This window comes from Typopeltis vanoorti, chromosome 2 (genome assembly GCF_054136105.1).
Source record: "Typopeltis vanoorti isolate ZY-2024b chromosome 2, IOZ_Tvanoo_1.0, whole genome shotgun sequence".
NCBI classification, from domain to species: domain Eukaryota; kingdom Metazoa; phylum Arthropoda; class Arachnida; order Uropygi; family Thelyphonidae; genus Typopeltis; species Typopeltis vanoorti.
In genome coordinates this window covers 182,163,990-182,189,519 of record NC_143550.1, presented here as the reverse complement: position 1 = coordinate 182,189,519, position 25,530 = coordinate 182,163,990, and the positions used below count along the sequence as shown (strand labels likewise).

Here is a 25,530-nt window from a genome sequence, read left to right as displayed (position 1 = left end):
AACAAGAGGTTCAAAAATTTTGGATTTGGTTATAGTATCAGAAGAGTTGATAATAACTGAGTTGATGTCTCTCCCACCAGTTGGAGAGAGTGACCATATGGTGTTGACTTGGAAAATGAATAGACATGCAGGAGTATCAAAGAGACGGGAACTTATGTGGAATTATAAGGCAGGTGATTATAATAGTCTTAGACGTCAACTTCGGGAAGTTTCATGGAGGGAGGAATTGGAAGGCCGGGATATCACCAGTGCGTGGGAAATTGTGAAAGAATATTTGTTATCAGCAATGGTAAGTTGTATACCACGAGTGAAGAAGAGGGCGCAATTTGGAGTAAAGTGGATGACAAACAATATTAAACAGGAATTGCATGCGAAAAAGAGGCTATGGAAGAGATACAAGGAGACAGGTGAAGAGATGCATGAGGAATATAAGACACAGGCCAGAAGAGTGACTCGTGTGGTAAGGAAAGCGAAACTGGAATATGAGAGGAGATTGGCCCTAAGATCCAAAGAAAATCCTAGGGAATTTTTTAGCTATGTGGCCAGTAGGAGGAGAAATGACTGTGGAAGAATGATATTGTGGGATAAAAATGGGAATAGAGTGACTGATGCAGAGGACATAGTGGAATTGTTCAATGAACACTTTATTGGAGTATTTCATCCTAGAGGAGTCAGTTTTAATGCTAGAGGGATAGGAGTGGTACGAGGTCTGGAGGTACAGGAGGGGAGTGTGTTTCAGATACTGAGTACTCTGGATGTCAGTAAAGCTGTGGGACTGGATGGTATTTCGCCACGAGTTTTGAGAGAATGTGCTAGGGAATTGACAGTACCTTTAACGTGGCTTTTCAATGAAAGTCTGGCTTTGGCAAAGGTGCCCAGGGAATGGAAGGAAGGTAAGATAGTGCCATTGCATAAGGGTGGTAACAGACTGGAAGTGTCTAATTATAGGCCAGTCTGTGTGTCATCAGTAGTTGTTAAGATCTTGGAGAAAGTAGTGAGGGACCGTGTACAGCATTGGGCAGATGAGGGTAATGTTATCTGTGAGAATCAACATGGATTTGTGAAAGGACGCTCTTGTTTTAGCAATATGCTAGCCTTTTATAATAAAGTTACAAGAGCATTAGATGAGGGAAAGGCATATACTGCAATTTTCTTAGACTTGGCGGAGGCATTTGACAGGGTGCCACATGATAAGCTGATATTTAAGTTGCAGCACATGGGTCTGGATGTCAGATTGGTCAACTGGATTCAGGATTGGCTGTCTGATAGGTATCAGAGAGTTGTGTATGGTGGAGCAGTTTCCAGGAGGCAGAGGGTTACAAGTGGGGTCCCACAGGGCTCAGTACTAGGACCTATATTGTTTAACCTTTATATCAATGACACAGCCAGTGGATTGCAGGGGGATATTCAGTTGTTTGCGGATGATGCGAAGCTGGGAAGGATTATTAGTAATAGTGCAGATGTGGTAGCCCTGCAAAAGGATTTAAATAAGCTAGATAGATGGGCAAATGAATGGGGGTTTCAGTTTAATGCAGCAAAATGTAAGGTCTTGAGGTTTGGGACACATCGATGGGATGCTGCATACTCTATGGGAGGAGTTATACTGGAGGAAGTAGGGGAGACAAGAGATCTGGGGTTGATGATTGATAGAAACCTGAAGTTTAGGGGACATATTGCAAAGGTGGTGAAGGTAACACAGAGGATTGCTGCTATTATGAGAAGGACGCTGACCTGCAGAGATAAGAGGGTTATCATTCCGTTGTATAAGTCTCTGATCAGATCACACTTGGACTATTGTTCTCAGATTTGGTCCCCAGGATTTGAAGGGGATAAATTAACTGTGGAAAGGATACAAAGACGGATGACAAAGATGGTTTCAGGACTGTACAAGGATAGTTATGAGGATCGGCTGAGTTACGAAAGGAAACTGTGAGCAAGAGGGTAAGGAGTGGTTTCTTTGTGTGGAGGGTGGTTGAGCCGTGGAATGCATTGCCTGATGGAGTGGTGGGAGCGAGAACGGTCAGTGAGTTTAAAGAGTGGTATGATAAACTTTGTGTTTCTCAGGGGGGACCTCCCCTCGATGAGTCTTGACAGACTTTATGTCTTAGGAGGGACCTCCCTCGATGAGTCTTTTGACTCCTTGGAGGCCTGAATAATAATAATAATAATAATAACACAGTCTCGTTTAATTAATATACCCCCCCCGTGCCCCCAATTTCACCTACATTTAGCTCAACTATGTTTCTCAGAAACACTGTTTCAAAATCTAGAGAGATTTCCACAAAACAGTTAAGCAAGCTTGCATTCTAGTTGCTTTCATTTTTAATTCTACTTATCTTATTTTACTTTTATTTTCATGCATTCCCCAAAGATAGCATTTCAGTTCACTCTTACCCTTGTTATTTTATTTCAATCATTCCTTTACTATATTTTTGTATTTCCTATCACATTAGTATAGTATAAATTAGTATAACATAGTATAAAAACTGTTAACCTATCTTTAATATCCTGCTTTACATTCCACTTGATCATTTTTAATATTTTCATTATATTACTGTGATTTTATTTCATTACATCATTTGTGTTTGCCACTTTACATTCCATAGCAATATTGAATGACATATGCTCATTTCTTACATCATAAGCCTCACACTTCCATAACAATCAATATACAGCTGCCTAATTTTTCTCTGCTCCTCGTTCTCCTTGTCAATCAATACACTGATTAAATAATAACTATTGGCTTTAAATAATGCTCAAATGACACTGTTGATCAAAAATCAAAGATGTTTTTGCATGAGAAATGGTTTTAGTCCATTCTCACCATAGAAAAATTCATATGGACAAAATAAAATTCATTAAGAATAGTTTTATTGAGTGAGTTCCCTCTAATCATATTTGTTTGACCATAATTTGTTGGCCTTCGAGAAAGACATTCCAGGTTCATCAACATTTAATGTTTACAAATTCATTCATTTACTTTTTTAGCATATAATTATTTCAAATGCTGGTAATTTTGTCCTTAACACAAACAGGAATTTTTGGTTTTAAACAGAATGCATACAATACATTGAATTTTATCTCCCATAAAAGTTCTTATTTAAGATGTAAACTTAAAATTCAGATTAAGAAAAATCCTCAATTAAAATAAAAAACTGCTGATAATCTAAAATTATACAGCAGTTATAAAGTTACATTCAGTACAATTTTATCTGAAATGCTTTCTCTGAAAAAATACTAATCCTTTTAAAGCTGATCAAATATGATCTTTTATCTTTCACATAATAGCTAAATTCTACACAATTCTATGGATAATAATAAATAAAAATACATATTTATCAAAATATACACTGCAATTTTTTAAATCATTTTGATAAAACAAAAAATTAAATATAATATTGGTCATGGTACACAATATTTATTTATTTATATATATATATATATATATATTTATATGCCTGATACATAAGAATTATGAAAATCATAGTTTAAGAGGTGCTCCATGTGACAAAACATTATTTGAACATCTGTGAATAGTAAACTAAGAACTATACATGTTGATACAATTCTCATAAATTCATTTTAATATGTTTATCACAGCATTCTATTAAGAAGCACTCGCCCAGGACCTTGGTCTACCTTGTTTTTTGCTGCATATTGGGTGGGAGTCTGAAATATTTGTATATCAGTTTAATTAGAATGCCTAATTGATCTTAATTGTACTGTATGTAAATATGCTGAAGTAATTATGAAAATTAATGCCAGTGGCTTGGCTACAAAATAAGTAGAAATAAAAAAAGGTAGTGTTTCACATTGAAAGATGGTTTTCTAGTCAAAGTATATATATATTACTTTGAAATATATATCTCTGCAAGAAAAAATCTTTTTAGCAAAAACTGTTATGATACTGAATAATCTACTTCATAAATGATAAAAATACAACTCTTCAAATGCAAATTAGGCATTTGAATTTTCTGTAATGGTATTATAATTATAAATGAGGGGGAGGGAAGTGAGAAACTTAAATAAATACACATTAAATACCAAACAGACCTTAACATAACATTGCATAAAGACTTAGATAAATATTTATCCAAGTTTATTCAAGACTGTAAATACAAAGATTTTAATCTACCATAAAATATTTATGAACCCACATTCACTGTAAAAACCAATGATTTTACTTATAATACATAGTAAATAACATATAGACTAGTTTCATTTTGCTGACAGCTGTCTAAACTTAAGTAAACGTGTGTGCCCTTCTAATTTTAAATTTTCTTAACATTTCACCTGTACTTTGACTTAATGTCTCAAATTCAATTAGCATCCTTCAAAAAAAAAAAAAAAAAAAAAAAAATATATATATATATATATATATATATATACATGCACACACACACACACACACATAATACTGTGTGTGATATGAATGATACTGTGTGATCATTCAAATTTAAAGTGAATAAGAACAAAGAAAACTATACAGGCACTAAAAATACTCCTAAAAAACGGTGCAACATGAAAGACTATATCACTTAAAAGATCCATAAAAACAAGATAATGGATTATTACCAAAATAAAATATACTCTTAAACAGTGCAGAATTATACAATTAGACTTCAAAATTAACAACAAATAAGAGAAAACAAAGATGAATATTTTAAATATACACTGCTTTAAATACAATCACATGTAGAAGTTTAGATGTGATGGTGAACGTCCACGGTAGAAATGGCAGCCACATTTTGGAAACAACCAACTCAACTAGACACCTGTTTGGTGTTTAAGTAAAAATATGCCATTTAAGTAAAATATATCCATACATAAATATACCAGCTATTAACTTTGTAAAAATAGTTTATCCAAGCTATGACATTTGAAAGTTCCCCACACTTTCCTCTAAAGGAATATACATTCAAGGATGAGGAATTCATTCATTTAAGATTGGTCAAGATAAGCTTGCGCAGATCTCAGTCATTTTAATGTTCGTTAGTAACGTGTAAATTCGTTGTTCCAGTTATCTTTCATAGGTGATCACTTTACATTCAATGTGTACACTCCTTAAGTGGCACTTAAAAAATTCACTTTGTTGACTGTTAAGGAACGAGTGGTGGTTCGACATACATATATTTATGTATTTTTTTTGGAGAGTGCTATTTATTTCTTTTTAGATGCTCTTTCAGCTCTCTTTTGCTGCTTTTCTCTTGCCTTTTGTTCTTTTTCATGAGCTTTCCTTTCCTTTTCTAGCTGGGATCGCATCTCTTTAATTTTTTTCTTGATAACTGATCGGTCACTTGTACTTGCTACACCTAACGACTGCAATGTTAAAAAAATTTTGTTAGTAAATTTTGATATTATAATTAAGTGTTTTAATATTTATCCTAAATTAAACAACTGATTGAAACCCCAGACAGAAAAAAATTATATGTTATCTACATATAATATCCAGATGATTGTTTATTAAAGTGACAGAAGAAAGTAAATAAACCTTTCACAAAAACTATTGTATTTAGCAAAGTCACCTTTTTATCTGTATACATTAGGAAAAACTGTATGTGGAGGACTATTTCAAAGAGCAGGGGTAGATGGAATGAAGGGAGAAGACGAGAAGTTGGGTCTATGTGTTTGGAGTTGAACAGTGGCTGCTAGTAGTCATTTTGGTGGAGCAACATCCATGAAAATATCCATAAGAAGCATAATGCAGAAACACAGCCTCAAAGAGAATGTGACCAGATGAAGGGAGTCTCTGAGATAGAGACCACCTATTAGGATGACTACCTTCTTCTTCTTCTGTGTACAATAAAGAATTCTTAGGGGTTTTTCGGTTGAACTGTCTCAAATGTGAGAACAATATTAACATATTGTTGGGACAGATTTGGGATTAATAAAGTGTTAAGAGTTGAACAGGAAAGTAGTAGTGTTTTTTTTTTGGTGGGGGGGGGGGAAATATAAATAAAAAAAATACCGAGTTTTTTTTTTTTTTTTTTTTTAGGCTGAGCAGGCTATGAATTTGTATTATATACAAAGATATGTTAGATGTGAAAGTCAGTCTAAGAGAGAAAACTAATCTTGTTTAGATATTGGAACATTTATCAAAATGCAAGAAAAAGGGAGGGAAATAATCATTTAAGTAGCAAATCTGCTCAACTACAAGCGCTGCATTTCATGAATGAAGAAGAATGGAAAATGCTGTCGATAGGATTTGAAGCTAAAGAGAGAAGGTTATTGATGTACACAAGTAAGAGTGTAGACGAGAGCACAGAACTTTGGGAGTATGCCAGCAACGATAAAGAAATCAATTGAGAGAAAGAGTCATCTGTCACAACAACAATCTGGCTTCATGCCGTTGTGACTGAAATGGATTGCCAAATTGGCAATTCAATTCAATCACAACAGCATGAAATAAGATTTTATCCAGCCTGTCTCTCATCAGGGAGATAAAAGTAAGCCATGGAGGGAGAGACCATAAGATGGTAGCCTGGTAAGAAGAACTCTATGCCCAATGATCAAATGCTTTGGAAATATCAAGCATAGCCACCGTAGTGCAATTAGAAGAACAACAGTACATTGCGCCCTTCGATTGGAAAAGACCTGGGTTAGATTCTCGTTGTGACGAGGGGAATCCTTATATGGGCTTTTTCAGTTGAAGGTGAGTTAGCCGATATCATACAGTAGTAGCAGGATTTTTTTCTCCTGGAAACTCGGGTTTTTCATCCCGTGTACAGACAAATCGGCCTTCAGAACACACGCAATTTACAGACAAAAAATACTATTGTTAGTGGTGATGGTGGGCGATAGATGGCGTTGATGGTTGTAGTTTCGTGGTTGGGGAATTGAGTGATGGTGGAGAGGATGAGGTGTATTTGGTGGAGTGGTGTGTCCTCCCATGATGAGTCCTTGGACTCCCTGGAGGTGTTACGTAGTAATAATAATATTCACGAGTTTCTTCAAATCATTCCATGGACGGTATCCAAAAGTGGATAAAGTAAACAAGAAGATCTGCTGTAGAATGAAAATAGTGGAATCCATACAGGTGATCACTAATTAACTGATGGGCCTCCAGGTAGTGAGAAAGTGGTTGCTGATGACCTTATCCATCACTTTCAAGTATATTGAGGTGAGGACACTTGGATAATAGTTTTATGGCCGACTTTTATTTCCCTTATTAGAGAGCGTCTGGATAAAGTCTTTCTTCTATAATACTGGACAGGTGACCTATTATTATTAATACTGCTGAATATTTTTTTTTGATGTCCTGATGGAAGATCAGAGGAGACATGCTTGTGGGTAATTTTTGTGGAATAGTGGGAGGTGATTTGTATTGGTTAGCAAAACAAGAGTTGCAGGAAATGACTGACGCCCAGAGGTCTGACTTATATCTTTAAGAGATGCACTCATGGTACAATGGTAACATCTCTTAAAGATATAAGTCAGACCTCTGAGCGTCAGTCATTTCCTGCAACTCTTGTTTTGCTAACCAATGCAAATCACCTCCCACTATTCCACAAAAATTACAAAAAAGAGAGAAGTGAAAACATGGTAGAGCAGAAATTTTGCTCAAAAGCCTTGGTAGGGGAACAAAAGGCTCTACTGCTATTTGAGAAAGAGGCAAGCTTAATGATCTAGCTCTTAGGATGTCTGCTTTGGATTTGTTGAATTTTTTTTAAAGAGTTACTAAGTTAGGATGAGTGAGAAGGTGGAGTTTTTAACTTGAGCCATTGAATGTATGTGAATTTATTTTGAATAGCTTGTTGGAGAACAAGGACACGGATGGGGGGATGAGATAATTTTCCATAGAGATTTCAATGTCCATAATTCACAGTGGAGTCAGAAATAAAAGCATTCATTCCAGCAAGAATAATTTAATTAATTTGATCACAGCAAGCACTTGATTCAGGAGACAGTGATAACGATAATCAGATGACTATTGTTATATGAGAACAGGTTGAAGATTTGTGGGTTGCAGAAATTAGTTGATAGGCAAAAAAGGGGAGATATGATTGAGACATTCAAATTGCTAAAGGGTTTCTAACAGGATTAATTCAGAGGATATTTTTGAGATCAGGACTGGTGGTGGGAGAACTAGGGGACACCTATGGAAGCTGGGCAAGAGTGTGGTTGGCAAGGGTGTTAGAGCTGGGTTCTTTACTTTTAGAGTGGTAAATGAGCTGCCAGAGTCTGTTGTGGGTGCTATGACAGTGAGTGAGTTCAAGGCAATGTATGATAGATACTGTGAGAATGTCATATAGTTGTGTGGACATGATATTTAGGGCCTTCATCGATGAATCAAAGGGCTCCTTGGAGTCGCCCGTAATAATAATAATCAGTGCATAGATACCAAGGAAAATTGCTCCTTACCATAGTGGAATCTGAGCACCTATGCTTCCTTTGGTTTTCCAGTAAAGAGACATTTAAAATTAGAAAATTTAGAGAGATTAGAAAATTTATTATACATAGCTGGAATTTATCTCAATGCATGATGGAAGCAATCATATATCCTAGACTTTTCCAAAAAAATGCAGACAGAAGTCTACCATTAAACTGCCATCACCTTAGTCCTCTCCAAAATAATGGAGAAAGTCATCAACTTCTCTGCTGAGAGGCCTATCAATTAATCAGTGATACTAGTATGTATTCTGCCATTCAAGATGATCTCTTAGCTTACAATCACCCACACCGGACACATGCCATAAAAAAGTTCAGAGAAACTTGTTCTGTCACCCTTGACATTTCCAGAGCTTTTGACTGTGCCTGGTATCAAGGTCTGCTGAACAAATTGCCATCCTTTGGTCTACTTGTCACCCTCTGTAATTTGGTACCTAGCTTTCTCTCTCTCTCTCTCTCTCTGGTCATTCACTGTGTGTCATGGTAGTTGGCTCCCTTTCTTTGAGCTTTATCACTAATGTAATAGGTCTCTGTGCTATAACAGAGCCCTATTACAACTCTCTTTCTCAGAATACATAAATGACCCCTAATCCAATCCACGGCTTGGCAGATAACAATAGTCCTCATTGAGGGCGTGAAAATTTGCAGTTACCTTTTCTTTTGCAAAAAGAGATATCAGCTCACCTATCCTTATCCTCAATAATATGACAGAAGATCAGATCTCTCTCTGCTTAGACTTACACTTAACTCCAGTCTCTCATGGGATAAACACATCACACCAATAGCTTTGTCAGCATCCAAAAAACTAGGCATTCTCTTCCATTCAAGAAGCTATTTTACACCCCACCAATTCTTAACTTTATACAAATTCCAGATCCGTCCATCCTTAGAATACTGCTCATATGTTTGGGGTGGTGCACATAAAATTTCAGTGAAAATTCTTCACAATTAACAAAGGAAAGCAATCTGGCTCATAGACGATTTCCCTTCTCCCTCTCAGATTCACTTTAACCTTTATCTTATAAAACCAATGTTTTCAGTATTGTGTTTCAGCACAGGTACTTCAATGGCCATTGCTCCAGTGAAACATCAACCATTTTCTGTTGTATCTGTTAATACAAGAGCATAATAAATTTAGTTTAATCCTTTACCCAGTGAGAGCAAACAAAAGTTTGCACCTGAAAATATCTTCAGGACTAAATATAGTGTTGTACTATCTTACCTGGGTAAGTAGAACAACACCAAGGCAACTCGTAGCAAAGGTGGAGCAAGCTACCAACACTCCTATCCCAGTATCTCCCATAATGCAAAACACATCTCCTTGTGGATATGTATACTGTTATGCATTAAAGGATTGGCCACTACCCAGACTAGTTTCGACCTTTATTGAGGTCTCTTCAGTGGAAGCCAGGCCCAGAGTTGGAGATACCAGGCAGAAGCAATAGCAAGGTCATCTTTACCTATAGGAGTTACCAAAAGGTTTGCCCCCCCCCCCCCTTTTTTTTAAAAACTACTCTGGTTTAGAGAAAGATGTTGAAAGTTTATTTTTCACTAGGCTAGACTATAATAAATTTAGTTTAATCCAGGTAAGATAGTACAACACTATATTCAGTCCTGAAGATATTTTCAGGCGCAAACTTTGTTTGCTCTCACTGGGATAAAGGATTAAACTAAATTTATTATAGCGAAAAATAAATTTTCAACATCTTTCTTTAAATCCAGAGTAATTTAAAAAAAAAGGTGGCAAACCTTTTGGCAACTCCTATGGGTAAAGATGACCTTGCTATTGCTTCTGCCTGGTATCTCCAACTCTGGGCCTGGCTCCCATGGAAGAGACCTCAATAAAGGTCGAAACTAGTCTGGCTAGTGGCCAATCCCTTAACAAGGAGATGTGTTTTACATTATGGGAGATACTGGGATAGGAGTGTTGGTAGCTTGCTCCACCTTTGCTATGAGTTGCCTTGGTGTTGTACTACTTACCCAGGTAAGGTAGTACAACACTATATTCAGTCCTGAAGATATTTTCAGGTGCAAACTTTGTTTGCTCTCACTGGGATAAAGGATTAAACTAAATTTATTATAGTCTAACCTAGTGAAAAATAAACTTTTAATACAAGAGTAGTAGCTGCCCAGCATCCCTTTAGTGTGTAAGTGCAAACACACCAAACCTGCTTCTCCTCATTTATTCTGTCTACCTTTGTCATTTGGAACAGCCTTACTCATGAATTATTCCCAAACAACTATGACCTGCAAATCTTCAAAAAAAGGCAATAAAATTTCTATCTCAATCCTCACTTAAATCCCACACACAGCACTGATGTGTTTTGAGTTCTCATGTATGGGCTGAATATAAAAAACTTCCACCTTTCAGTTTCAGGTGTTCGAAGGTTCTTTATAACTGTAACTTATCATATAAGGAACAAACTGGAAGATTAGAAGAACATAAAAATATATCCACTTCATAATTATGGTCAGTCAGAACCAACAGACCATGCCTTACATGCCCTGTACAGAATTGAAAAGAAAAACTACTGCGCTTCATCATAGTAAGAACAAACATAACTTTTTTGAAATCAAAAGCAGCTCTTAAGAATCAACTCAAACCCAATAAATATTGTTGCATGAAACTTGCTAAGATGAGGGAAAAACTATAATTCTTATGGTTTCTTTAGGCCTCCTCCCTAACAGCCAAGGTGACTTACTAGTATTTTTAAAGAGCACTCCTCTTACCACATTAAGGTTTCAGGCTAATCTCTGCCATTTGTTCTTTTTGTTATTTGTGTGCATGTTAAATCTTAAAGACACTTATCTCCAATGTTTTTGTTCAAAAATATTAGAATTTATTAATTCTTGTTTAATTTAGACAAATTAAGCTTCACTTAATTCGCTTAAACAGATATAAGCTGCTGATACTTTGCTTGAGCCACATTGGCACCTTCAGAGCACAATAGTACGATCACTTAAAATCAATGAGTGACAAACTGAAACAATCCAAAATTATAATCCAAAACAAAAATAGAATCCTAGTGGTGTGCACCTTCTGGAGCTGGAAATATATGGATAGCCTGTAGCCATTGGGTTAAAGATGATCTCAAAACAACAGCCTTCTAAATTTAGAGTAAATTAATATAGCTGTACATGGTGAGATAGAGGAGTACTTCACTGCTGATGTTGATTCAAAAACAGACTTTTGGATTTGTAACAATGCCTCCTATGCAGAGCCGGCGCTAGGGTCTTTGCTGCCTGCATGCAACGTCTATCCAAGCGCCCCCGTAACGATCCGGGCATGTGTGGTTCTTTTACGATAACAAAAATTTAAATTATTTGAAATTTCTTAAATAAATTTTGACAGAACACCCACACGTTGGTTCGCTAAATGTAATGAACCAGGAGTGTTGACTAGACCGGATAATCGTTAAAAACCCGTATATTCAAAAAATTCTCAAAAGTTAAAGCAAATTTTGATAAAGCCACTTCACTTTAATCATTGAATATATAATGATACAGGGATTTTAGCCTTCTCACCAAACTGAATCGCTAACGAATTTTAATTAAAGTTAAAATTTATTTGAACTAAAGTTTAAAAAATTCTTGCATTTTACAAGTTACTAAATTCTTAGTAACTTATAAAAATTATTAAAAAATTTTTACAAGTGGAACTATCTTTTAGGAAAATAAAAGAAACTCAAGATAGATGAGAAAATAAGAAAAGAATTCAGAAATAATTAGAACATTTAATATAAGTGTTCAAAAAATAACATCTTTACAGAATAACAAAAAATAAATTAAATTACATAAATATACTTGAAATTTTTTTTATTAAAATTTCAAGGTTTTTGATTTCATATTCACAAAATTAGAAATAATGGTCTTAACGTTTAATTCCGCACATATATCATTTTCAATAGCTATTAATAACAAACTAACAAGCCTTTTTTGTGACATACTTGTTCTTAAGTAGGTTTTAATCAATTTCAACTTGGAAAAGCAACATTCACCACTCGCTACACTAAGAGGTAAGGTTAATAGTATTCTTAAAGCAATTGAAAAGTTAGGGAAAGATAAATTATTGGATACAATAAAATTAAGAATATCCAAAGGGTTTTGAATATTTAAATTATCCTTCCAAAAAATATCCCGGAAAGCATGTAACTCGTCATATAGTTCTATTGCATTTACGTCTTTATTGTCGCCATCCTTCAAGAGAATCTCTAAATCGTCACAATTTTTTCATAAATCTTCGTTATTAATTTGTAGTAATCTGTAGAAGAAATTGAAATTATCATAATATGTTTTTAGTTGTTCAAAACGTTCTATTAACAAACACATTGCAACATCTAGAAGTGTATAAAACACATTCACTCTAAATTTATCTTCTGGCAATTGTGGCGTTTCGTCATGATGCTCGTAGTCAAATTGTCGTGTCTTCTTTCGTCGTCGGACTTCCGTACCAGTTTTAAATTCTTGTTCTCTGTCCACCTCTTCACTCAGTTCTTTTGCCATTTTAGAACTTCTTTAAAATTTGTATCTGATCGATACTCTTGTAAGAATATTTTTAAGTTTTTGATAAATTCTAAAGCAAGTGTAATGTTCATATTTTTGTCTTGAATCATTTTACTCACAGGGTTTATTCTGTTAAGTAAATCATGCCCAGTTATAAGAGAGCAAATAAATTTGTAGTCCTTTATTTTAGCACATAATGTTTATGCTTCATGCTGAGTTTCTTTATTAAAATTTTCATTATTAAAAATTTCAAAAAGTGCATCGTAAATTTCTCCTAACTGACAATTTTCCATTTCATACATGCTTTGAGTCTGACAATCAATAGTAGTTTTGTTTTTTAAATTTTTATCAAGTTCCTTCCATTTTAAGAAATTTTTCATGTAAGTTAAACTAGTCTCATGTCTATGCAAAGTTGTACATACATTTCTCCAATCGTTATAACCTTCTACAAAACTACTTGATTCAGTAGGTGCAAAAAGTTTGCAACAAAAGCAAAAAACAGAATTTAAAGTTTCAGAATAAATGAGCTATGTTCTTGGCACGAGCTCCCCGTTTTCCATTTTTCTATTATAATACGTGTTGCCAAATTTACGACCATATGTATCTCTGGGATATATTATATTTTTCTTTTGAACAGGTCCCATTTCAATTAAAACAACTCGTAACTTTTCATCAATATTTCACCATTCACCTGGATCTTCTAAATTTACAGAGACTAGCAATGTGTTAATTTCGTGGTCAACTACAACTAAATCTTCTCCTAACTGTTTTTCACTTAAATCATGCATCTTATTATCTTGTTCATAGTTGTAATAGTACTTTGATGCAAACTGGATGATGTGCACGGTTCTTCAACTCTGTAACCAACTCAATACATCAGAAATCAATCTGCATCAGAATATTTTGATATTTTAAGAAATTTATTAAGAGCTCCAGTTTGTTTCTTAACATCTGCTTCTTTTGCAGAATGTCGCTTACGATTTTGTGCACCACCGGATAACTTTTTTTTTAAATTTTTGATTCCATTTCTATTTTATACCCACAAGAAATTATTACACAACATGACACAGAAACGAAATAATAGTCCGCACTACACTACAGTCAGTAGCCTACTGAGATGCGTACCATATGACTGGTTAACTAGCAACAAATGTTTTGTACGAAAATTCGTTTCTGCACATAAAATCTGTTCACCATTTCACTTTAGATAGACTGCAGTAGACACAACATTCTCTACGCAAGCATTTAGCCTGCTCTAGCTGCAAAATTGTAAACAGCTGGCTGATCAAAGAGGCAGCAATATATAATTTTTCTTAATTTTTTTATTTGGTGTATCCGGCCTTATTTATTTTAATATTGATCATTCTAAGAATTTTTTGTTTTTATGATAAAAATTTTTTTTCTTAAAAATAAACTTATGAACAGTGTCCCCTTCGTAGTGACGCCCACATGCACGCTTCTGCCGGCCCTGCTCCTATGTAATAACACCCCCTCCACACACACACACACACAATTTCCTGCATGAAATAGTGTCTGAGTCCCATGTATAGACAAATGTGCATGTTTGGCTTCAACATTGGAATGAAACAGAACTAGTCACAAAGAACAGTCCACCAAAAGATACTATATTCTATATTCCTATTTTATTGTTATTATAACTATTACAAGGGCACCTGCATGGAATCCTAAGACTAATCGTGGGAGACCCAAACTATCAACACAACATCTATCATGCCTCTCTTTGAAGCCATTAACAGATAAAGCACTTATAACTGACTCAGGCAATCCATTCCAGTCATTCATTCACCACTGTCCAAGTGACAAAATCTAGTCCTCATGTCCTTGCTAACCACATTCTTACCTAACTTCCAGGGATGACCTCTTGTTCTGCTCCTTCAAGCCATGTTGACAAAATATTTACCTTGCATCAGTCCTATAAAATCCTTAATGGTTCTATCATATCCCTTTTTTGCCTCTCAACCAACTTTTGCTATCCACAAACCTCAATCTATCCTCATAGAGAGCATTTCACAGACCACTCACCATCTTAGTCACTTGCCTCTGGATCCTCCTCACCCTCAAGAAACCTAAGTGACCAGAACCAAGCACAGTAATCCACAGATATGACCACATCAAGACTTCATAAAGAGGAATGATTACTCCCTTATTTCTGTTTGTTAGATTGTTCTTCAATAACCAAATAATCCTGTTAGCTACCCACAGGATTACTTGGTTATTGAAGTAAGTCATCTTGTGAGCTATCCTGGCTACTTTAGCAATGTGTCCTCTAAACTTCAATTCTCTATCTACTACTACCCCCAAATCATGGCTTCATAAATTTTCTGGAGTATACAGTTCTCTCAACGTCGTACACAGCTTGTAATCTTTGCATCCCAAAATATATGACTTTATACTTTTCCACTATAAATTGACATCCATTACGTTTTGTCCATACTGTTATCCTATTCAAATCAACCTGCAAGCTCTCTTCTTTCTTCTTCTTCTCTCTTCCATCATCTACGTGGATGATGATGAGGTTGAATGAACTCTTTCCACTTCTGTCTGTCCCGGGAGAGTCCGAACAATTCTGTCCAGTTTGGTGTCGCTTGTTGTGATTTGGTTTTTAGGTCCTCTTTTATTTTGTCTATCCATCTAATTCTGGGCCGTCCTTTGGATCTTTTACCTTCCATCATTGTATTCAGGGCTTTAGATGGTAGTCTTTCTGTTCCCATTCTGGTCACATGGCAAAAACAGTCTTCTTTCTTGGATTTTGCCTATTATTGTTATTTCTTGTTTTAGTCATTTCCTTATATCTTCGTTTCTTAGTTGATCTAGCAGAGATACTCCAAGTAATCTTCTTAGCCAACTCATTTCAGTAACTAATAATTTTTTTCTCTTCAGCCTTTTTGAGATTCCAGCATTCACTTCCAGAGAGGAGTATTGGAAGGACCATTGTTTTATAGATTCTTACTTTTGTTACTTGTTTGATGTCTCTTGACTTACATATTTTATTAAGTCATCCAAAAGTTTGGGATGCTTGACTGATTTGTCTGTTATATCTTTTATAATTTCACCATTATTCTCAATAACTCCTGCAAGGTAGGTGAAGTTTTCTACCTGCTCTAGATTCTTACTATCAATTTCAATTTTCCGATTGGTGCTTCTTTTTCCTATTTGTATAATTTTTGTTTTGCCCATATTTATGTTTAATCCAGATTTTATACACTCCTCCTTTATCAGAAATTTGCTGGATTTTCTTCTGTGCTTGCAAGTAATGCAATGTCGTCTGCAAATTTTAAAACTGTCATATTTTCCCCATATATTTTGATTATGGAGTCTTCATTGTTTAAGGCCTTATTTATTGGTTGCTTCTTCCAGTGTAAGATTGAACTGGTGACAGATTGCATCCCTGTCTTACTCCGCTCTCTGTGTGGAACCAGTTGGTTAAGGTTTCATCGATTCGTACTGCACTTTCAGATTTCTCATATAGATTCTTTATTATTATTATTATTATTATTGTTCCGGGAAACTCCAAGGAGTCGACAGATTCATCGAGGGAGGCCCTAACATCATGTCAAGAACAACTATTCAACATTCACACAGTATCTATCATAGTTTGCCTTGAACTCATTCACGGTCGTAGCACCCACAACAGACTCTGGAAGCTTATTCCACTCATTCACCACTCTACAAGTAAAAAACCTAGCTCTAACACCCTTGTCAACCACGCTCTTGCCCAGCTTCCATGCATGGCCCCTAGTCCTCCCACCACCAGTCATATTTTCAAAAATATCTTCTGGATCAATCTTATAAAAATCCTTCAGTAATTTGAATGTCTCGATCATATCACCCCTCCTTCGCCTATTGTCCAATTTCTGCAACCCACAAATCCTCAACCTATTCTCATAAGGTTCATTCCACAGACCTGCTATCATCTTGGTCACTCGTCTCTGGATCCTCTCCACTTCCTCCCCATCACGAAGAAACCCTGGCGCCCATAACTGGGCACAGAAGTCCAGATGGGGTCTTATCAAGGCTCGATACAGAGGAACAACAACTTGTTTGTCTCTGCATGTTAAAGTATTTTTCAGAAGCCAAGTGATTTGGTGAGCTGTTTTAGTCACTTTTGCAATGTGCCCCCTAAACTTCAACTCCCTATCTACCAGTACTCCCAAATCCCTGGCCTCATCAATCTCCTGGAGTACGGTTCCACCAATGCGATATACTGCTGCTATTCTTTTCACCCCAAAGTGCATAACCTTACACTTTGCCACATTAAATTGACATCCATTTTTCCGAGCCCAGTCCTCCAAACTATCCAAATCATCCTGTGAAATTTTGACATCCTGTGCACTCACAATTGCTCTACCCAACTTTGCATCAGCAAACAAGTGAACACTTCCTCTCAAATCCTTTCCAATATCATTGATGAACAAATTGAAAAGCAGTGGTCCAAGAACAGAGCCCTGCGGCACTCCACTAGTCACAAGACGTCTTTTAGACTCCACTCCTGAATAAACCACTCTCTGGTATCTCTCCTTCAACCACCCTCCTATCCATCTCACCAACCCTATATCTATCCCCATCTGCTCCAGTTTACTGATTAGGGTTCCATGTGGTATCCTATCAAAGGCCTTGGCAAGGTCCAGTAGTAACACTGTAAATCCATTACCCCTATCCAGTTCAGCCGTCACTGTGTTATAAAACGTGAGCAAGTTACTGAGGCATGATCTACCCTTCACAAAACCATGTTGTCCCCCATACAATATCCCATTTTCATCTATCCAATCCTGTATTCTTTTCTTGACTAATTTCTCTAAGACATTGACAATGATTCCTGATATGCTAATTGGTCGGTAATTTACAACAGCAGTCTTGGAACCACCTTTATGGAGTGGAACTATTTTCCCCTCTTTCCACCCGCTCGGGACTAACCCAGACCCGAGACTCAAATTAAACAAAATGGTCAAGGGTACTGATAATTCTTTAGCTGCTTCTCGTACAACACAAGCTGGTATACCATCCAATCCCACAGATGTATTGACATTGAGGTTATGCAATAGACTACTCACCTCCACTTCATTCACCACAATTCCCGTATAATCTACTGGTTTATTCGTTTCTGCAATGTCACCACCTGGATGATATATTCTTGCAAAGTGTTCACTCAGTAACTCGACTAGGAAGAGTTTTTGGCCATGGTTGGCACTTCCAGACCACAGGTTATTGGTATTAGTGAGACATGGCTGACTGTAGATGATATAGCCAGTGGGATTGAATGTGATGGGTATAGTGTGTTCAGTAATGAGAGAGAGAATAAAATGGGGGGAGGAGAATAGAAGTTGAATTGCAGGATAGAGAAAAGAGCACATTTGAGGCCATTTGGTGTGAGATTGTGGCTAGCAGAACTAAATATACAATTGGGTGCTGCTATTCATTATTCTTATTGTTCTTATTGTTATTCTTATGGTTTTGTTGGGAATTCCAAATTCTTCCATAGGTCTTTTCTACGGATTGAATCAAATGCCTGACGAAAAATTTATGTAGCAACTTTGATTGTACTCTGGTGTCTTTTCTATTAGCTGTCTTAAGGTGAATAGTTGATCAATTGTGCTTGACCCTCGTCTGAAACCTGCTTGTTCTTCTCCTAGTGCCAGTTCTAATATGGCTTAATTTGTTTTTGGAGCACTTTCATAAAAGCCTTACTTGGAATATTGAGGAGGCATCTCAATATTCCAAGTAAGGTTTTTATTTGCCTCTGTAATTATTGCATTCCGTTTTATCTCCTTTTTTTTGTATATAGGAGTTATGACTGATTTGGTCCAATCAGCAGGCACTGCTTCATTTTTGTAGATCCTTTCAAATAATGTTTTTAACGGTTCCAAAAGTTGTTCCTTTCCTGCTTTTAAGAATTCTGCATGTATTTGATCAATGCCAGGTGCTATTATTCTTTGTTAAAGATATTTGTTTCATCTTTCATTTCAGTGGTTGGAATCGTAATATCCTGGGAGCTGTTTTTATTATATAAATCTTTAAAATATTCTTCCCACCTGGCCATTCTTTTTGTTTTACTTTTAATTAGTTGTCCCTCTTTGTTTTTGATCATTATAATTTTTGTTATCCGTGTCTTACTAATTTGGTCTATTTGTTTATATAATCCATGAAGGTTATTTTCTTTTGATAGCTTTTCTGTCATTTTGCATTTTTCTTCTAACCAGTTATTCTTGTCACTTTTAACTAGTTTTCTAATTTCTCTGGTTAATCTATTATATTCATTTCTGTTATAGTTCTGTTTTAGTTTCATGCTTTTCCTCTGATCACTTAACCTTTTTACTTCATTCGAGATCCAATCCTTTTTACTTTCTCTTTCTGTGTAACCTATTGCTTTTTCTGCCGAATTTAATATTATTTCCTTTAATTTGCACCAATGTTCTTCGATGTTTATCACCAGACAGACAATTAGTTTTGGTAGTTCCTTCAGGTTTTTATCTAGTTCTAGTTGATATTTTCTTAGAATATTGTTGTCTTGTAGTTTTTTTAAATTCAGTCTCCTTTTGACTCTTAAAGTGCTTCCAGATTTTAACTTTATTCTTAGGTTTGCTAATACTAGCTTATGGTCTGATCCACAATCTGCAGTTTAGGATACTTGATTTCCATCTTTGATTTACAATAATACAGTCTATCATATTCTTGGTTTGTCTGTCTGGTGATATCCATGTCCATTTTCTTTGGGCTTTTGAATGTTTAAAGAGAGTGCTGGTTATTGTTAGTCTATTATTTGAGCAGAAGTTTAGCAGTCTTTCACCACGTTCATTGCTTTCTCCATATCCGAACTTTCTGATTACTCTTGGCCAGGTATCCCAGTCTTTGCCTACTTTTGCGTTTAAGTCCCCCATTACAATTATGAGATCTTGACTTGATGTCTGCTGTACTGCTTTTTTGCAAATCTATATAGAACTCCTCACTGTCTTCTTCTGATGATGTCGAAGTTGGTGAGTATACTTGAATAATAGTTAGTGATCCAACTGATGTTTTAAATCTTGCTTTAATTATCCTAGGTGAGATAGGATTGTAGGACAATACAGAGTTTTGAGCCTTTGGTTTTAATATAAGTGCTACTCCTTCCTGGTGTTTGTTGTCCTCCCTGTTAAGATTTTGTACTGTCCATGGTGGAATTCTCCTTTTCCAGTCCATCTGGTTTCGCAGAGTCCAATCACTTCCCATCGATAGTTCTCTAATTCATGCAGCAGTATTTCCAATGCTCCTTCCTGGTGAAGAGTTATTACATTCCATGTTCCTATGCTTGTTATGTTTTTCCTGTCTATTAGGTGATGTTTGCAAGCTCTCTACATCACCCTAATTAACTAATACCCTACCCAACTTTGCATCATCAGCAAACAACTGAATATCTCCCGTCACATTATTTCCTATATCATTTATATTGCAAATTAAACAGCAGTGCTACAAGAACAGAGCTCTATGACACACCACAAGTCACTTGCATGTTGCTGGATTCATTATCATCATAATCAAATTTCCTGATATGTAACCTTGGAGATGGGGGGGGGGGGGTTATGTGATAATTATGATACTACATGAAAAGTTCCAACCTTACTAACTTCTGATCAATAATTTTGCTTCAAATTAATCTGTTATCTGTTAATGTTTCAATATTATCAGATCTTATATTTCTATCTTTTAAGAGCTTTTTACTGTATCCATCCATATACATCTTGGTCTTCCTCTGGATCTTTTTCCCTGCCAACCTGGCAAAGAATACCAGTTTTGCTAATCTTTACTCTCCCATTCTGTTTAAGTGACCATACCACCTGAGATTAGTTCTCTGAATGCTAACAGTGGCAAGTTCTTTCCTAATATCCTCATTTTTAATGTGATAATGCCATTGATGTATCTGTTCACTTCACTAATCTTTCTTAGAATTCTCATATCAGAGATCTCCAGTCTTTGATCAAGTATTTTAATTTCTAACCCAGCTCTCAGATCCATAAGTTAAAATTGGTTTAAACATCATCTTGTATACAGCTAATTTAGTGTTTTTGCTAATTTCTTTCTTATTCTATATAAATGTATTCAGCTGACTTCCTACCATACCAGCATTACTAATTTTGTTGCTATTTCCATATTTAATTTACCATCTTCACTAAAAATTGTGCCTAAATAGCTGAAATGCTTTACTTGTTCTATAAGTTTCACCCTTCAGAATAGTTTCAGAAATTCAAAATGTTTCTCATTGAAATTTTCATTGTCTTTGTCTTTTTATTGCTGATTTTCATATCAAATCTCCTGGATTCTGCTCTTCCATATACTGCTTTTTGGTATCTGTCCATAAGTCACCCTTTTATCCATATCACCAGTTTCATATCCATCCCCATTTGTTGCAGTTTGCATAAGAGAGTTCCATGTGGAATCCTGTCAAATGGCTTTGCAAAATCCAGCAGTATCATCATTTAGCCATTTTCTTTAACCCACTCTGCTATCATCCTATTATAAAAAGTTAGATTACTTAGCCATGCTGCTCCTTATGAGTATCGTATTCTTATCCACTGATTCCTGAATTCTCTTTTTGACCAACTTTTCAAGTACTTTTACACTACTTCTGAAACACTCATTGGTCTATAATTTGTTACCACAAACTCAGATCCTTCTATATGCAAAGGAATAATTTTGCCCTCCTTCCACTCTCTTGGGACTTTGCCAGAGCTGAAACCTAAATTAAACAGCCTAGTCAAAGGCATCACCAGTTCCGCTGCATATTCTTTTAAAATGCAAGCCAACATCCTATCCTGTCTTACATTTATATTTACATTCAGATTCTGCAATATTCCAAGTACCTCTAATTCATCAACCTCTGTTTTCCCATTAGTCCTGTCACCTCTGCCATAACAATATCTTCACATAGTTGATAAACCCTTGCAAGATACACTCAACAGCTCAACAATTTTGCCTTCCTCTGTTACCTTTCTACCATCTGCACTAATTAAAGTTATCCTTCCATAGTTATTCTTCCTCCTAATTGTCACATAATGAAAAAAACTATGGGATTTCCTTTTGCCACTTTGGCTAATTTCTTTTCATAATCTGATTTAGCATTCCTCAGTCTTACCCCCCCCCCCCACCCCCATTTGAAGTGGAACAATTTTTTTACTTTCCACTTCTTTGGGACTTGTCCTGTCGCAAAACTCATGTTCAACAGGTATGTGCCAAGGGATTCTGTTATTCCATAGAACATTCCTTCCAAATACATGTTGATATATTGTTATTCTATTGGCATATTAACATCAAATTTACTTAATTCCTCATATACCTCCTGCTCACTCACCATCAATCCCTTCTCCACCATATCCTCTACACTCCAGCATCTCATAATGTTGCCTTCATAAGAAATACCTTGATAAATTGCTCATTGAATACTCAAACTATATCCTTGCCATCAGTTACCAATTTACCATTGTCATTGATGAACAGCATCTTTTCACAGTCATTCTTTCTTCTACTTGCTACATTGAAAGAACTCACTACTGCTGCTGCAAGGACCAGGAATAGAATACTATTAGGGAGCAGCCAAGGAACAATTGCAATACAGCCACTGTCAAAATTAAAAACTTCCTTACTATCAGCATCTTTCTTCGAATCAAGAGGTGATTGCAGCTGTAGAGGGGATGTTGAAAGTTTATTTTTCACCTTGGTTAGACTATAATAAATTTAGTTTAATCCTTTATCCAAGTGTGAGCAAACAAAGTTTGCACCTGAAAGTATCTTCAAGACTGGGGTAAGACAGTACAACACCAGGCAGCTCGTTGCAAAGGTGGAGCAAGCTAACATCACTCCTATCTCAGTATCTTCCAAACACATTTCCTTGCAGATATGTATAATGTTATGCATTAAGGGAAGGGCCACTACTCAGACTAGTTTCGACCTTTATTGAGGTCTCTTCAGTAGGAGCCAGGCCCAAGTGGAGATACCAGGCAGAAGCATTAGCAGGGTCATCTCTACCTATAGGAGTTGCCAAACGGTGTGCCATTTTTTTTTTTAAATTACTCTGGATTTAGAGAAAGATGTTGAAAGCTTATTTTTCACTTGGTTAGACTTGAGATAGGAGCGATGTTAGCTTGCTCCACCTTTGCAACAAGTTGTCCGGTGTTGTACTATCTTACCCCAAGTCCTGAAGATACTTTCAGATGCAAACTTTGTTTGCTCACACTTGGATAAAGGATTGAACTAAATTTATTATAGTTTTCAAAATATTATATATTTTGCAGATCTTACTGAGAATCACTACAGGAATGAGATAATGGTGCTTCAGCATCACTGGAATAAATGTATTAGCCTTAAGGGAGATTATGTTGAAAAATAAAAATAATTTTGAAATTATAAATTCGTTTTTTCATTGTTAGGCCGAGAACTTTTCAGACCACCCTTGTAAGTAGTAGAAGGTGTATCATCTTATTATTAAAATACTCTCAATCAGAAATAGTTGGAGAATGATTTTTCACTTGGTTACAAAGTAAATTATGCCTGTTAAGAAATTATATTTGTGTTTAATCCTTTATCCCAATGTATGCCGGCCTGGTTGGGCAAGTAGTTAGCGTACCCACTCTCCAACCAACAGGTTACAGGTTTGAATCCAATCATGGGCATGAATGTTTGTGATTGTCTTTAGGTAGGAGATGAATTTCACTGTCTGGTGTGAGCCCACCATCCTGCTCATTGGAGGCATGAGGTAGCTTGAAAAAGTTCTGTTTGATCTCTAGAGCAGGTAAGACATAAACTATATAAAAAATAAAATAAAAAAAAATAGGAAAAAACCTCATCCTTCTCATGGTACTAAAACACCATAGGCTTACAACCCTTTGAAAGTGGGAATCACATTAAAAAAAAAAAAAAATGTGTAAGCAAACAAAAGTTTGCACATGAAGTATCTTCCCAACTAAGCTATTTGTATATAGAAGCTGTTCACTTCAAAATCAACTGCTTTCGTATCCCATAATGCAAAGAACACTTCCATTCAGACATGTATATTGCTATGCATTATGGAAAGGGTCACTTTCTTCTACTCAATCACTACCCAAACCAGTTGGAGAAAAAAAGATATGCCTATGCATTAAATTTAATCTTTGCATCCTTTCTTTGTTTGGCTTCCACTGATGAGACCTCAATAGAGGTTGAAAATGGTTTAAGGAAGTTTTTTCACTTGGCTATGCTACTAATTATATATTGGGTTTTATCCTTTATCCAAGTATTAGCAAATGTTTGCGCCTGAAGTACTTTCAGGACTTGGGCAACTCATGGTAAAGGTAGTATAAGTTCTCATCACTTGCCTTAGTATCTCCCATAATGCAAAGCACATCTCCTTATGGACATGTATAATGCTATGCATTAAGGGAAGGGCTATACCCAGACCAGTTTCAACCATTATTGAGGTCTCATCAGTGGGAGCCAGACCCAGAGGTGGTGATACTAAGGTGGAAGTAATGGAGAAGTCATATTTACCTATACGAGTTGCCAAAGGGTGTCACACCCTATTATTAAAATTCTCTGGATTAGAGATAAGTTTATGGAAGTTTTTTCGCTTGGCTATGCTACTAATTATATATTGGGTTTTATTCTTTATCCAAGTGTTAGCAAACAAAGTTTGCACCTGATGAGCTCCCACTGATGAGACCTCAATAAAGGTCGAAACTGGTCTGGGTAGTGGTACTTCCCTTAATGCATAGCATTATATATGTTTGTAAGGAGATGTGATTAGAATTATGGGAGATACTAAGGCAAGTGATGAGAACTTATACCACCTTTACCACGAGTTGCCCCAGTCCTGAAAGTACTTCAGGCGCAAACTTTGTTTGCTAACACTTGGATAAAGGATAAAACCAATGGTCTGGGTGATCTTTAACATCACCACCCCTCTGAGCAATATGGTGTGATCAAAATCTTCGCAAATCAAGCTAGAATCATTTACTCTGACCATGCTATCACTCCATAAAACTTAATCACATCCAGGACACTTTTTTTTTTTTTTTTTTTTTAGCCAATGGCTTATTCCTTAACATCAATAGAACTCTACTCTCTTCCCACACCAAATTCTAGAACACAAAAAATTCAATTTCCTATATCATTGGCACCTCAGAAAAAAAAATCTCATACATTCTAAAAATATATCATATATAGACCCTCATTCAAGTCATACCAAAAATTAGGTAATTACTTATCTTCTCACCAAAAGATCTATACCATCTTCAGGTATACAGCAGCCTTTGCTCCTGTAAATTTTCTTATTTTGAACAAACAGGGAGAATCTCCAACATTCATCTGGAGAAGCACACCATGCTGTGGATATGAATCATCAGATCCAATGGAACAAAATCTCCTTTTATACAGGAGCAGATATGAATTGGAGAGATTATTTCTAGAATCTGCCACAGTATTACAACATTCACCAAATCTAAACAAACTCAGCTGCCTCACTTGAAAAACGCAGGTTTTTCCAACTATCATCCAAACATTTCTATGGCTTGTATCCAAAGGTGGATAAAGTAAGCCAGGAGATCTGCTGTGGAATCAGAATCACAAATCAATATTGGTGATTACTCATTAAAATAAATGAATCAGTTATTTTGAGAT

The 25,530-nt window shown here is 35.9% G+C and overlaps 1 protein-coding gene across 1 annotated transcript in view; it reads right to left on the bottom strand.

The window, feature by feature from the left end:
* Positions 1-4,448: 4,448 nt before the first annotated feature.
* The window catches only part of LOC150109710 (uncharacterized), a 493,008-nt gene continuing 471,926 nt past the window's right edge, over positions 4,449-25,530 (bottom strand). The window contains exon 24 of the mRNA XM_090403026.1: positions 4,449-5,319. Within this exon, the coding sequence (XP_090259152.1) occupies positions 5,161-5,319 (159 nt within the window). The 3' untranslated portion in view covers positions 4,449-5,160. The remainder of the gene's footprint in view (positions 5,320-25,530) is intronic.